The 13,903-nt window shown below is 34.1% G+C and overlaps 1 protein-coding gene across 1 annotated transcript; it reads left to right on the top strand.

Annotated features, from left to right (window-relative positions):
- The first annotated feature begins 9 nt into the window (after nucleotides 1–9).
- Rad60 (DNA repair protein Rad60) lies at nucleotides 10–2,434 on the top strand. Its single transcript, XM_090117647.1, has 2 exons — nucleotides 10–1,086; nucleotides 2,261–2,434. The coding sequence occupies exons 1-2, from the start codon at nucleotides 15–17 to the stop codon at nucleotides 2,326–2,328; spliced, it is 1,140 nt and encodes a 379-aa protein (XP_089973773.1). The 5' UTR covers nucleotides 10–14; the 3' UTR covers nucleotides 2,329–2,434.
- Nucleotides 2,435–13,903: the final 11,469 nt, after the last annotated feature.

The raw sequence follows: 13,903 nt of genomic DNA, 5'->3' as shown, positions 1-13,903 counted from the left end.
CTTTCTCAGTTAAAATGTCTTCGTCAGACTCGGACGATGACTGTTACGGTAACATATCGAAAAAGTTGCAAAACATGAAAAACAAGTACCACGACGATAATATAGATACCGCGAATTTGCTAAACACCTCTACAGAAATCAAAAACACAGCTCCAAGTGAAACTACTGTAGTTATATGTAATGATAGCGAGACTATTGCGTTAGATGATGATGATACGATACTCGATCAAATAATAGCGTTGAATTCTATACAAAAACAGACTACCAGAGGTAGACGCGGTGCAACAAAGTCTCCAAGAGGCCGGGGACGATCAAATCGTGGCCGTAGTCGCGGTAAACGAAATACATCCTTAGATACATCGGATAGTTTACTCGATACCTGTCCATCTTTGAATACGAGAAGTGCCGCGAATACAAGTGCAATTACGATAACAGATAGTCCGGTTAGGGGGCAGGCTAGAGGCCAAGCTAGGGGCAGAGCTAGAAGCCGGAGCAGAGCTCGGGGTAATAGAACACCTAGACGAAGCAGGGACAGCTACATGTACCCTACTTATAGCGTCGGCAACACTGAAGATTACCCAGATATGTCTGATGACGTCGAATTGTTCACGTCCACGGCGAAAGCGCAAGAAATAATAGATGATATTATTGATGAGAATGAAGAGTTATCGATCAAAGTGTACTGGCAGAGTTCGGATATAATCAAATTCACGATACGCAAGTACCAAAAGCTATCGCAGATATTTGATTTCTTTTCGAAACGGGAAAATGTCAGTATTGATAAATTATTGCTCACTTATAACGATAGGATATTGAAACCTGATGATACTCCAGATAGCATAGATTACAGCATAGCCAAGTTTATAGATGGAGGCATAGTCAACAGTCGTGTTCCGATTCTAGAGAATTCTAGTAAAGAAATAAGAGGAATTAAACTCAAGTTCCAATGCCAAAATGTAAAGAAACCATTCGAGATTGTAATTCAATTAGAAGACAAAATGTTACAGGCGTTTACGAAGTGTGCGGAGCATTTAGAAGTGCCTATGAATAAGTTGAAATTTGAATTTGATGGTGATTGTATTACAGGTAATTGTTTTTATGATTATTATATTTTTAGATTGCAACTAGCAAACCCGGCGAACTCCGTTTCGCCACCAGAGACACCTTTTCTTTGCTATAAACTTCACGGCGCCCGAGACCTTTCCAACGAATGCAAAACCGTGAAAATCGGTTCGTGCGTTCTGGAGTTATAGCGTCAGGAAGGAAAACCCGACTTATTTTTATATAGTAGATAATTATATATTATTTAAAACAAGAGATTAGTGTTTTATAACCGAGTTATCTTTTAGCAATTTAAATGTCCAATATTGTATTGTATTTATAGTTATGAATGTTTTTAAAATATTATTATCAGTGCCTAATCAGACATAATGACAGGACATAAGCATTAAAATAATTTAATTTTAATAAGCTTATCGTGTCATAGTAATTCCTCTTTTTTAATACATGCTTTAGCTTAATATTTTGAATTGTGTATAGTGTATAGTTTTAGTTTTAAATTATTATATGTATGTTAGTCTGTAAGGTATTTATCCTATGGGTCTGTACAATTTATTGTCTGTTACCTGAATTAAATATAATAAATAATAAATTTACCTGTATGTTTGTATGTAACCAACTCCTTTAGTATTTGACCCACTTTAAATGGATAGATTACAAACTTTGTACACTTACCAAGGTTCATAAGGTTATTTAAGCATGCTTTTAACATACTTATATAAGTATCACCTGTGTGTTGGTATATATTTGTTAAGAGATTCTATTAGCCTGGTTGTACACAGACTGCTCGAGCAGTTAACGGCTGAGCGACGTACACGGACTGCTCGAGCGGTCGTTCGTTGACTGCTTGAGCGATCGGTCGTTGACTGCTCGAGCTGTTGCTACAATCCGCGCAGTTGATGGCTTGAAGCGGTCGCGACTGCTCGAGCAGTCAGTGTACGGCAGTGAATGAATGGGCATAGTTCACCGCGCGGTCGGGGCTTCAAGCCGTTGGTATCTGTACAGTAACTGCTTGAAGCAGCTGTACAGCCACCCTCAGATTTGAATTTTGATCCACTTTATACAGACAGATTTGATTCAAACCTTGCACACATTTCAAGGATTGGTTACAATAATTTCATGTGTTATTTAAAAAAATGATTGTAGCTTCACCACATGTTTTTTATTCATTTTTTTTAAATCTTTATTTGTTTGTTTTTAGGTTCGATGACAGCGGAAGAGTTGGAATTAGAAGGTGGAGAATGTATTGATGTTAAAATTATGAGGTGATAATTGTTTTTTTATTTTAATAATTTGTTAATATTTCCGAATCTTATTTTATTCATTCAGCGCATTTTATTTTATGCAAGAAAAATAAAATGAAATATTGTAATTTGCCGTTTGTTTTATTTGTGTAAATTGATATCTTTTTTATTTGTTTTCAATATTTATCTGTCCTACTAATATTATAAATGCGAAATTTTGTGAGGATGGATGGATGTTACTCTTTCACGCAAATATTACTGAACCGATTCCAATTAAATTTGGCATGTACCTAGGTAGCTGAAAACCCAGAATAAGACATAGGCTACTTTTTATCCCGGAAATCCCACAGGAACGAGAACTACGCGTGTTACCTAGTTCGTATGCATTGGCGCAACAAATTTTAATGTATTTTACTAATACATATTATAAATGCGAAAGTTTGTTCGTTACTCCTTCACGCAAAAACTGTTGAACCGATTTTCATGAAATTGGCACATAGAGGAGGAACTTGGATTGGTGTAAAGCTAGTATTACATAATGCCGAAAGTATACTGTAAATTAAAAAAAAAATAGATATAGACAGTCCATACGTCCATAGTTGTTTTTTTTTCTTTCTTTCAACTTTCCTTAGTTTGAAACTAGATGGCGCTATTTTTAATATATAAGGCACATAAACGTTAAAATAATTAACAAGCTAATTTAAATGTTCAAACTTCAATTTAATTGAATTAATAAAAGTATGAAATAATAAAATTTATCACTTAGAAGTCAGAGGCATGAAAATAGTTAACGACTAGTTCTCAGACCTATCGAGCACATACAATTTCATAAAAATCGATTAAGCCGTTTCGGACAAATGGAATTTTATGTACCTATAGAAACACGTAGATATTTTGGAAAATGTAAAACATTCTAGACTTATTTTTAACTCTAAATACATAGAAATGAATGGTAAATGTTAAAAATATTTTATGACGATTCAAAAGTGCTTCTAGAAGAAGTCTTTGTATAAATAAATGTTTGAGTTTGAATACCTTATTGCATAATTTTGTGTGCCAATAAATTATAAAGTGCCAATTATTATTATTCTAGGTTTAATAACTAGAGACCTTAATAATAACAATGGGCTGGTTCCTGCCTCCTTAAAACAATATTTAAGGAGGTTGGATTTACCGGTAAAGCCCATGACGGTGGGGATACAGCGGGCAGTCCTTCTGGAATCTGGATAACGCTCGGATAGTCCGAAGGTTCCTCACTCAGTCGCCCTAGACTCCGGTCTCCGGCCGTCTGGCCACTCAGCCGGAGTTTTTTTTTCACACCGCCGCGAGGCGAGATACTTGCCCCCCCAAATAGACAATAGTAGAGGTAGCTCAGGTAGCAATTTAGGATTATTACAAAATATGATTTAATAAGATAACACTATCAACGAAAAATTCAACGAAGCGTGATTCTTTGTTGAGTTTTTTTTTTATAATTTGGATGGATTGATAAAAAAAGTACTCATACAATGTCCGATATTTTAATACCTACCCAATTTAAGGGTAAGTGAAGTCCCGTATCCCCGTAGTGGGGTAAGGGGCAGGTGCATTATGCATACATCTGTTTCACTGATCGATTTTCTTTAGGGACAAGTAGGTGATCAGCCTTCTGTGTCCTGCCAGACCGAGACATTTTTTTTTTTAGGGTAAGTAACTATATTATAAAATAATATCTAGATATAGCACAGATTTTTTTACATATTAATAAATAATTAATACTATTTTGCACATTTATTAAACCGGAAATCGAACCTATCCATAAGTACTAATATGATAAATGCGAAGTAACTCTGTCTGTCTGTCTGTTACTCAATCACGCCTTAACTACTAAACCAATTTGCATGAAATCTGGTATAGAGATATTTTGATACCCGAGAAAGAACATACTTATAGGCTACTTTTTACCCCGGGAAATAGAATAGGTTTTATCCCGGAAATCCCACGGGAACGGGAACTATGCGGGTTTTTCTTTAACTGCGCGGGCGAAGCTGCGGGTGGAAAGCTAGTTATTTTTAATCCTCAAAAGTAAACAAAATTATGGTGAATTAATATTTTAAACTCACCGATCATTTTGTATGTCTGCACTGCACTATCCACAAAACGATAACACACTAAACTGATTTTGTCGTGTTCGTTAATCCTTTTCTTTTATATAAAGATTAATCTTGATAAGGATATTCTATTGGTTTACGCACTGTGTGATGCGATATCGCGGTGATAATAATTGTTGTCATGCCATGCAAAATTTATATATCCTGGCGAAGGGTGAGAGGCAAAGGTTTTGATAGTTTTATCATCAGCCTGATTGAGAGGGATACGACAGATCCTAATGAATAAAATTTATTTTATTCTTATTCTTAATACTTACAATTATAAAACTTATTGCCTTCTCTAAAACATGCTTAGTATGTAGGCGTAGCTATCAAAATAAGTACATTATAGTCGCAAAATAAACGAAAATTATAGATTGCTCTTGCATATTGCTTGTACCTACAACAGAAAATGTGCTGATAGATTGAAGATTTCAATTTTTTTTTAAATATAATTCACTAATACAACAATTGACAATGGTTATGTCTTTCTTATTCTTGGAATTTAAAGCGTTTATTTTTAAAGTTCAATCTTTAAATATATTTCGATAATACGATGAAAAATACATTAGTTTTGTACCTAATGCAAATGCGTATAGAAACAACCATTTAAATAATATTATATGATTCTACAAGATTTAATTTTTTTATGGGTGTAAATGAAAATAAATATAATATATGCATATGCATAAATAACATTGCTTTATCGATAATGTTAGGTACTCTTTGTAGATAGTTTTTCTCAAGTTTTTTTTTGTTTAAAGTTCTATTGTTCTTGTGAACAAATAACAATGCAGATGATTCATTTATTCAACTGTATAAAACAGTGATAACAATTAGCACAGTGCGTAAACACCCTTTGTCGCTAATTGTACATTCCTAAAACTTTTGAATGGAACGCAATATAAATTAATAATCTCAGCCATAAATTTATATGAGGAAGAAATTTTTGTGTAAACAATATTTTTGCCGCTATCAATTAGTGATAAGCTTAACAGTCTATTAATTTGTCAATTGTAAATACTTATTTACGTTAAAATATTATATTAGTAACAACAAGTCAATAACGTAGCGTCTCCATTCTCAAAAATAATATTTATCCCATTTTTCAGTGATGTTCCGTTCCTATTGGTTGCATTCTTTGCTCCTTCCTCTAGAGATGGTCTATGTCGACTTTGTAACACAAGATTATATTATGTATTTTTTAAATCCGATCGTGTAGTTCCTACTATATTAGTTCGTTCAACTATTTACTATGTAGTAACGTACTTTTATTATTTAACGCCCTAATCTTAGGAACTACAGCCCCCCTAGACAAGTGGCTTTCTATTAGCGTAAAGTTCAATAGAATAGATTATGAATGTATGAGATTGACGTTTGATTACGACGACGACGACGATTGATTACGTCAATCTCATACATTCTTAATCTATTCTATTGAACTTTACGCTAATAGAAAGCCACTTGTCTAGGGGGGCTGGTACGATTTGAAAAATTCTTTCGGTGTTAGATAGCCCATTTATCGAAGGCTATAGCCTGCTCTCTATGCTATAATTTATCATCACGCTAAGAACAACAGGAGCGGAGCAATGCGGGTAAAACCACGGGGCACAGCTAGTTATCTACGTAATATATTGAATAATATGTCTATTTATCTACGCATTATCCCAAGCAGACTGAAGCATGAAACTATCAAGTTTAAAAAACATCGAAATCAGTTCAACACTTCCGGGGATTACCCTGAACATACATACAAATAATCTTTAATGTCACCGACATCTAAATGAATCATTATTAAATTATATGAGTTATTGCACTTAACCAAATCATTGCACTTCTTATCAAATTCATTTAAAACAATAATTATCAAGATGTCTTTATTGTAGGTATTCACATGAATCAAATTGATTGCAAAATTCCTTCGTCAGCTAGTTTTCGCCTGTGACTTTACTTACGTTACTGTATATTACTGTATTATCTTCTATAACATAAATTATCGCAGAATTTCATGTATGTATTTATTTCATAGTCATTTATTTATATTCAAAAAACGGGTTGAGCAATTTAGACCTGAAAACAGAGTACCTACATATACTTTGCATTCATAGTATGGGTCGGGATTAATTTAATTTTTAAATAGTTTGAATCTAGTTTAATCTAGTTTTTTTTGTATAAACACATAAAATAGTATAGTCTATAATGGTGTGAATTAACAGCTATGACGTCACAACATGGCGCGCCGTAGACAGAGAATCCAATCCTTTCTCTGTCTACGTGGCGCGCAGTCTATCCTAGTAGAGAATGTACTAAAATAATAACAATTGCCTCATCATTGTTTATCTAATAAAAGTAGCGGAAAAATAATAAATTACGTTTTAAATAATTCTCTTGCGGATCAAAAAATTACCTACCTACATAGAATTCGGTATCAATAGATTAAGGTTTAAGCAACTATTGATTACTATTATTTATTCGCGTAGATAATTAATTGTTGGCTAGATAAGTATGATTCTGAAATCCAAGTTTTCCGGAAATCTAAAAATAATTTGTTGAAAGTCCGCCTCATTGTAAAGCTTAGGCCTTAGAGCATTAACTAGTAATTGTAAAGCCTGTCTCCTGCGCTCCACTGCACGTTTCGCGATGGAACACACATTCGATACCCGAATTGTGCTGCGGGAACACTAGATATAGGCCGGGAGATACTGACGCAAAATTTTGGGTCGTTTGTAACAGGTTGGCGGTTCTACACGGGTCTTAGTACGCAATTACAAAAAGAAAAATGATGGTCAGAACGCTGGTACCGGGGGACTAGTCGCGTGGATAAATTACGGAAATCGAACGATTTGTAACACAAACATTTTAGGATTTACCGATAGCCCATAAAAAAGAAGTATGCCATAATTTTCCGGTGTGACTTACAGCCCGCCATACCGACGTGAATGCGTTGATTAAAAAAAAACAATTCAACCATTTGTACCAGGCTAATTTTTGCACAGGTAATCATCGACCTGCAGCCATGTACGAAAATCGCCATGCCATACTTTTCAGACAGTTCCAAATGGTCGCCATACCGCCGAAAATCAGCAATTTATTTTTTATTTTTTTACTATTAACCGTAGTTTATTATTATTAGTCTGTGCTAATACATTAGTAATTAGGCAATATATTATGTCAAAGCTAGTTAAGCTGCCGTTTCCTGAATATCCTAGCTTAATAAAGTGGCTGAATGAATGATTATAACTACGTCCGCACTCCGCAGTTAAAATACCTACCTATTGTTAAAATATTGTTAAAATTCCATTACATTTATCATACTTTCGATTACTTATAGGAAGTAATCAATTAATAAATTCATAATGTTAAACCAAATATGTTTTATTGTGTCACAAATGCTTTTGTATTATTATTGGTATTATAAAAATAATCAATCAGTTTATTTATAAGGCTATAAATTTTTAATGAACATCATTTATATTTATTTGTTGGGCTTTGATAGTCGCCGTTGTTTGTTTTGTATGCGCAAAAATCTATCACGGCTGAGCTGGGCTGGGACCGTATTATGACCTCTTATTTACAGACAGATTACGTCGTGAATTGAACTGACTGGTAAATTATGTACTGTAGGTAACTGGAAAGCCATGGTTACTTATGGCACAGAATAATAACTAGTAACTAGCTTATGGTATTATATGAATTGGCCAGACGGCGTAAACTGTCTGGAAATAAGAGGTCATAATACGGCCCCGAGTTGTGACGACTGAGGCGTGGTAAATGAAGCGATACTATTGGTTCTTTACAAACACATCCCTTGCTACGCATCCTCGCTCATCTCTGGTGGAAACGCAGCCTTAAACTTGGTTAACCGTTTAGTACGTCGCTATACAGAAATACTAATCTATATTAGTCAGTTCAATAAAGAAACGAATCTTCAATGGCGGCCAAAGCTGACTTTGACAGATGGTAGGATCATCAAAAAAGAAAATAAAAATAACGTAAATTGATAATTATTTTATTAATTATTTCAAATTGTTTGTTGACAAACTTTTTTGTTATTGTATTTGTGTATTTATATGAATTATCATATTTACGTATACAGAATGTAATAAAATCCCCATAATACTTGTAATAAGCCCATAAAACTGAACAACTTTTCCCAAAGAACATATTTTGTCAAATTCCAATAAAACATTATTTACTTTCGCAAATGCATAATTGTCATTGTAAATTTATGATAAAAAATAATTATAGGGAAAATCAAATACATTTTAGTGATTTTATTTTTCCATTTTTTTTTTGCATACCGTACGGCCGTGTGTGAGCGAGAGGGAATGATAAGCGCCGCCATTGAAGATTCGTTTCTTTAAAGAACTAACTAATACTAATATTATAAAGGTTTGTAATTATGTACCTATGTATGTCTGGTTTTCACGCATAAACTACTGAACCGATTACAATGTAATTTAGCAGACATATAGAGGGTAACTTGGATTAACACATAGGATAGGTTTTATCCCGGAAATCTCACGGGAATGGGAACTATGCAGGTTTTCCTTTGAAAACGCAGGCGAAGCCGCAGGCGGAAATCTAGTATATAATACTGCGACTATCACTACATATTGTAAACAAAGTCGCTTCCCGCTGTCTGTCTGTCCGTATCTAACTATGCTTCAATGATTAAAAATACGAAACAGATTTTGATACGGTTTTCTATAGTGTGGTTCAAAAAGAAGGTAGGTATGCTTAAATTATAATTTGTTAAGTTTTAGACAATGCGGCCGAAACCGCGTTCGGAAAGCTAGTTATAAAAATAAAACCTACTAACTATTCTACTATACTCTGTCCATTATATTATTTGCTTTTTGACAGCTTCACGCCCATGTAGGATTGTATAATATTGTCTATGTTAAAATGTCATACAAATAAACCGAACTTCATGGACAGGTCCCGCCCACTTAGTGATGCCTACACAGAATTATTCAATGCTGGGTCGATAGATTAAAATAATCGATAGAAATACTCTGTAAAATATTATATCCGATACAGAAAAACTCTTCTATTAAGTTATTTATTTTAAACGTAAAGACAACAAAATTGTAAAATAGAAACCAATAAATAATAAAATATTAGTTTAGTTTAGTTTAGTTTTAACATACAATGCATAGATATGTGGTCTTATTATTACATATCTTATTAGTACGTTTACGTTGTAATTATTATTTACGTACCTGATTCGATTTATGATAATATTTTGAATTTATAATTGAAATGGTATCACAATCGATAATCTTTTGAACATCACTTCTGGTATCACCCGTCGAGCTGTCAAAAAGCAATTAGCATCTACAGACGCTCCGATTTGGTTGGTGCCAACCAAATCGGAACCGACAAGGCAACCATTCCAACATTGCTACAGATTGTCCGACGGTTGGCCTTCCAGCTGTCAGTTGACCATAGAGTAATATGTCAGTTGACCATAGTACGAAGAGAATGGGCTAAATTCTACTATAGAAATAGAGAAAATTACAGTCATATGCGGCTCTTACAACTTATTTTTTAAGGTTTTTAATGTAGCCGCACTGTCAATTTTTTTTAATACTTCTAACATAATAAAATACGCTTGATTTCTGGCATCTCTATTTGAGTAATCTTTGTTACTTAAGTCCCACAAACAAGGAAAGTCTTTATATAGTTCCAGCAATTTTATTAATATGTCACGTTCGGTGACCGTAACTCCCTCGGCGTTCATGTTGACGTCCTACACCGGCGGCGTTGCGAATGTGAATGAGCCAATTACCTATATTACTCTATGGAATGAGCCGATTTGGTCGGAACAAAGCTTCCAGACGTTCCAATTTGGTTGGATCGGATAGGAAGTTGGTTTGGTCGGTACCGCCGGCGCATCCGACCACGTCAAACCAATATTAATAATAATTATGTCGGACCGACCGCTCTCTACACTTTCCGATTTGGTCGTGGTCGGATGGTTGGCACCAACCAAATCGGAGCGTCTGTAGATACATTATAGTGGACAGACTATAATGTTATAAATGCTTAACTATGAATAAAATTTCAATACGCGAACTATTATTCAGGAAATAGTTTACTGATAAAGTCGGATATAAATAGTAAATACAATTAATATCCTTTAAAACATAGATGTTGAAAAATAAGATGAGCTAATAATAAGTTAATTTAAGAGCTGTATTCAGATTAAAATCCTTTCGGCGGGAAAAAACGCATTCATTTAAAAATCGAACAGATACAAAAATATTGCTCCAATGGCTCCACTCGAAGATATGGCGTTACAGATGATTAATATTTTTATCGAAGAATATTTATTGTTTGATAATGACCGATTAACTTATTAACACGTCTAATCCGTAGAGATATGATTGAAATGTTGTGAAAAAGTTATTTTTACAAGATTGCCAATGATTATGCTTTGTTGCGGGGAAAATTTTATATTGGTACTAGATTGCCGCGGCTTTGCCCACGTTTTCAAAGAAAAACACGCATCCTTCCCGTTCCTGTGGGATTTCCGGGATAAAAAGTACTTAGTCTTAATCTCCACACCTACTCACTAATTTAATTGTTATCGTTTCAGTAGTATTTGAGTGAAAGAGTAACAAATATCCATCCATCCATTCTCAGAAACTTTTGCATTTATAATATTATGTATTAGTAGGATTTAGAGCATGCATCCTTAACGCATAAACATTCTAAGAGTTCAATATAACGACCCATGCAGGCGTACGATGGTAGCACATACTAACACTACCACATTTCAGCCGTCAGAAAATAGGTGGTCTGGCAGCCCAGGGATCTTGCTCTAATTGTGACTACTCGCCCAATGCTACCCATTGTGAATATGACCCATAAGAAAACCAACATCACTGCATATTATAAAACAGTCCTCCGCATCTAATTAAAAAATAATTGCACCAATTTTTATTATACTAACTGCGCTTCGCGATTTCACGCGTGGCTCCGCTCCTGTTGGTCTTAGCATAATAATATATAGCCCATATAGCCTTCCTCGATAAATGGGCTATCTAATCGGTCTAGTAGGACAGAGAAGACTGATCACCTACTTGTCCCTAAAGAAAATCGATCAGTGAAACATATGTATGCATCTGCCCCTTACCCCACATGGGGACATGGGACTTCACTTATATATCTACACAAAAAAGTCTTATTTTACCGCTTATAGTATAGGCCTGTGTTTCTGCAATGGGAACAAAATATTCTGACTATGAAGACAAAAATAAACGACTTGTTACATGTTCAAGCTATTTTAATGTAAGAGTATCAATCCACTGAGTATTTACTTCTCTAAGTTGTTTACAATTTTCATTCATTGAACTTAAGTTTTTTCGATATTGACGTAAATTTTCCAAATATGTCCGCAAGCTGCTATTCAACGCTCGAACAGATTCTATTTCTTGAGTCAATTCCATTGCATTCTTCTGTAAATATAATTAGACAGATAGATTAGATAATTTTACGAGAAATAAAAGTTTATGTTTGAAACTTATACAAATGACTAGCGGTCCACCCGGCTTCGCCTGTGATACCTACATGTTTAAACTATCCTATCTCTCAAGTTGGATCGAACTGCACATGGTGTGCGAATTTTATTATAATCAGTTAAGTGATTTAGGATAAATCAGGAGTCCATTGAGGACAAACATTGTGACACGACATTTATATATATTATGATAATTTGAGGCCCAGAGCTGTTTTGATTATATTCTTTTAAATAACAGTAACTATACATTTATACAACTTATTCTTTAATTATTAATTTAGTAAGTAGATATAAAATTTTTTCACTTTCACTTTGATGTAAAATTATACATACCTCTCGTTTAGATGACGATAAGGAAATATTTGAAGCAGGCATTATTATTTGATTAGTTCAAAAATTGTTGTTAACAATTTAATTGCAGTAAAAATACAAATACAAACAAAAACCGGTCAAGTTTAACCTCCTGAGACCCAGGATTTTTTTCTCTTTCTTTTTTAATAAAAATTAGCTGTATCTGTTCTAATGCAATTATAGATATTAAAAAAAATGGTAAAAAAAATCTTTCGTGGAAAACTTGGATTTTCTTTATGTCATGTATATATTACAGGGGGTCCCAATTCCAAGTGTAATAAGTTTATGAAAATAAAGAAAAACTACATTTTTTTATTTACTATATATATTTTTAAACTTGAATCGAAATATTTATTATTCTATCCATTGTTCTGCGTCTATTTCTTGTACCTTGGTTCAAAGATAGGTATTTATAAGGGTGATAAACGACCAGTTCAAGTATTTTGCACCGGCGCGGCGGTGTATTTATATTGTCACATCCACCCCTAGGTCTTATTTCTAATCCATCCTCTCGGTCAGCCTCCTCTTATGCTTGGACCACGTCATGTGCGTCCCCGAGATGGTCTGCCAACAACTGAAGATGACATACATAGTGACGATTCTGTTCTGAAATGACTCATACTCATTGAACGAATGGAAGAAGAATCATTTTCTGGTATTTGGGCGGCTTCATCGGTATCATTTGGGGGATTATCTTCAACTCAAACATTTATTTATTCAATTAGACTTCTTCTAAAAGCAATTTAGAATCGTCACAACAGTATTAACATTTACCACCGATTCGGAAAGCAGTATCTATGGAGAAGAACCGGCAAGAAACTCGAGGTCCATGGACCTATGGATCATATAGGTCAATATTTGACTCATCCAGGTGTTGGTAGATCTCAGTATCTTATAATCCTTGAAAATTATAATAAAATCTGTAACATAAACTAAAGAATGTCATATAGGTAATACATGGGGCCCTAGTAACCAATACCAATTTGGCAAGAATTGAGACCAAATGTCTTACCAGTATGACATAAAAGAAAACATTCATATTTTTCACAAGTTTTAGATTTATCTTACAAAATAACTATTGCGGTTGCAGAAATAATATCTATTATCATTAGATATACAAAGATATACTGGAATATACGAATGGTTCCACTAGAAATGTAAGATTACTGACCACGTGTTTGCCGTCGCACAGCCACCGTCAACTTCGAAATCAGAATACTTCAAATCACTGTCACTTATAAAACCAAAAACCGTTTAGTATAGTGGATGACATACCACCACATCGATTTGAGGTATTATTCCCGCATATACGCAAAAGATGGCGTTGAAATATTTTTTTATTGTTTATGTAATATATATATGACCGCAGGCTCCAGGAGGTTAAATTTTTGAATTTGGCAAGCGCTGTCATCTATTGACGTATATTGTCTATGACAATTATCGTTTAGAAATGATATAAATATGAATTCCGAAATGAAGAATCTATATTAAAATATTTTTTAACACATTTAGTATAAAATATTGACCTCGTAGATTACAAAATGGACACAGAATACTTTTACATATGGGTGAGCCCCGATCCTACGAAATAC

This window comes from Colias eurytheme, chromosome 28 (genome assembly GCF_061535395.1).
Source record: "Colias eurytheme isolate Ceu_HAF_F1 chromosome 28, ilColEury1 Martin Lab GWU primary, whole genome shotgun sequence".
NCBI classification, from domain to species: Eukaryota; Metazoa; Arthropoda; class Insecta; order Lepidoptera; family Pieridae; genus Colias; species Colias eurytheme.
Note: the sequence above shows the minus strand (reverse complement) of the source record. Positions and strands in the feature narration are given on the sequence as shown.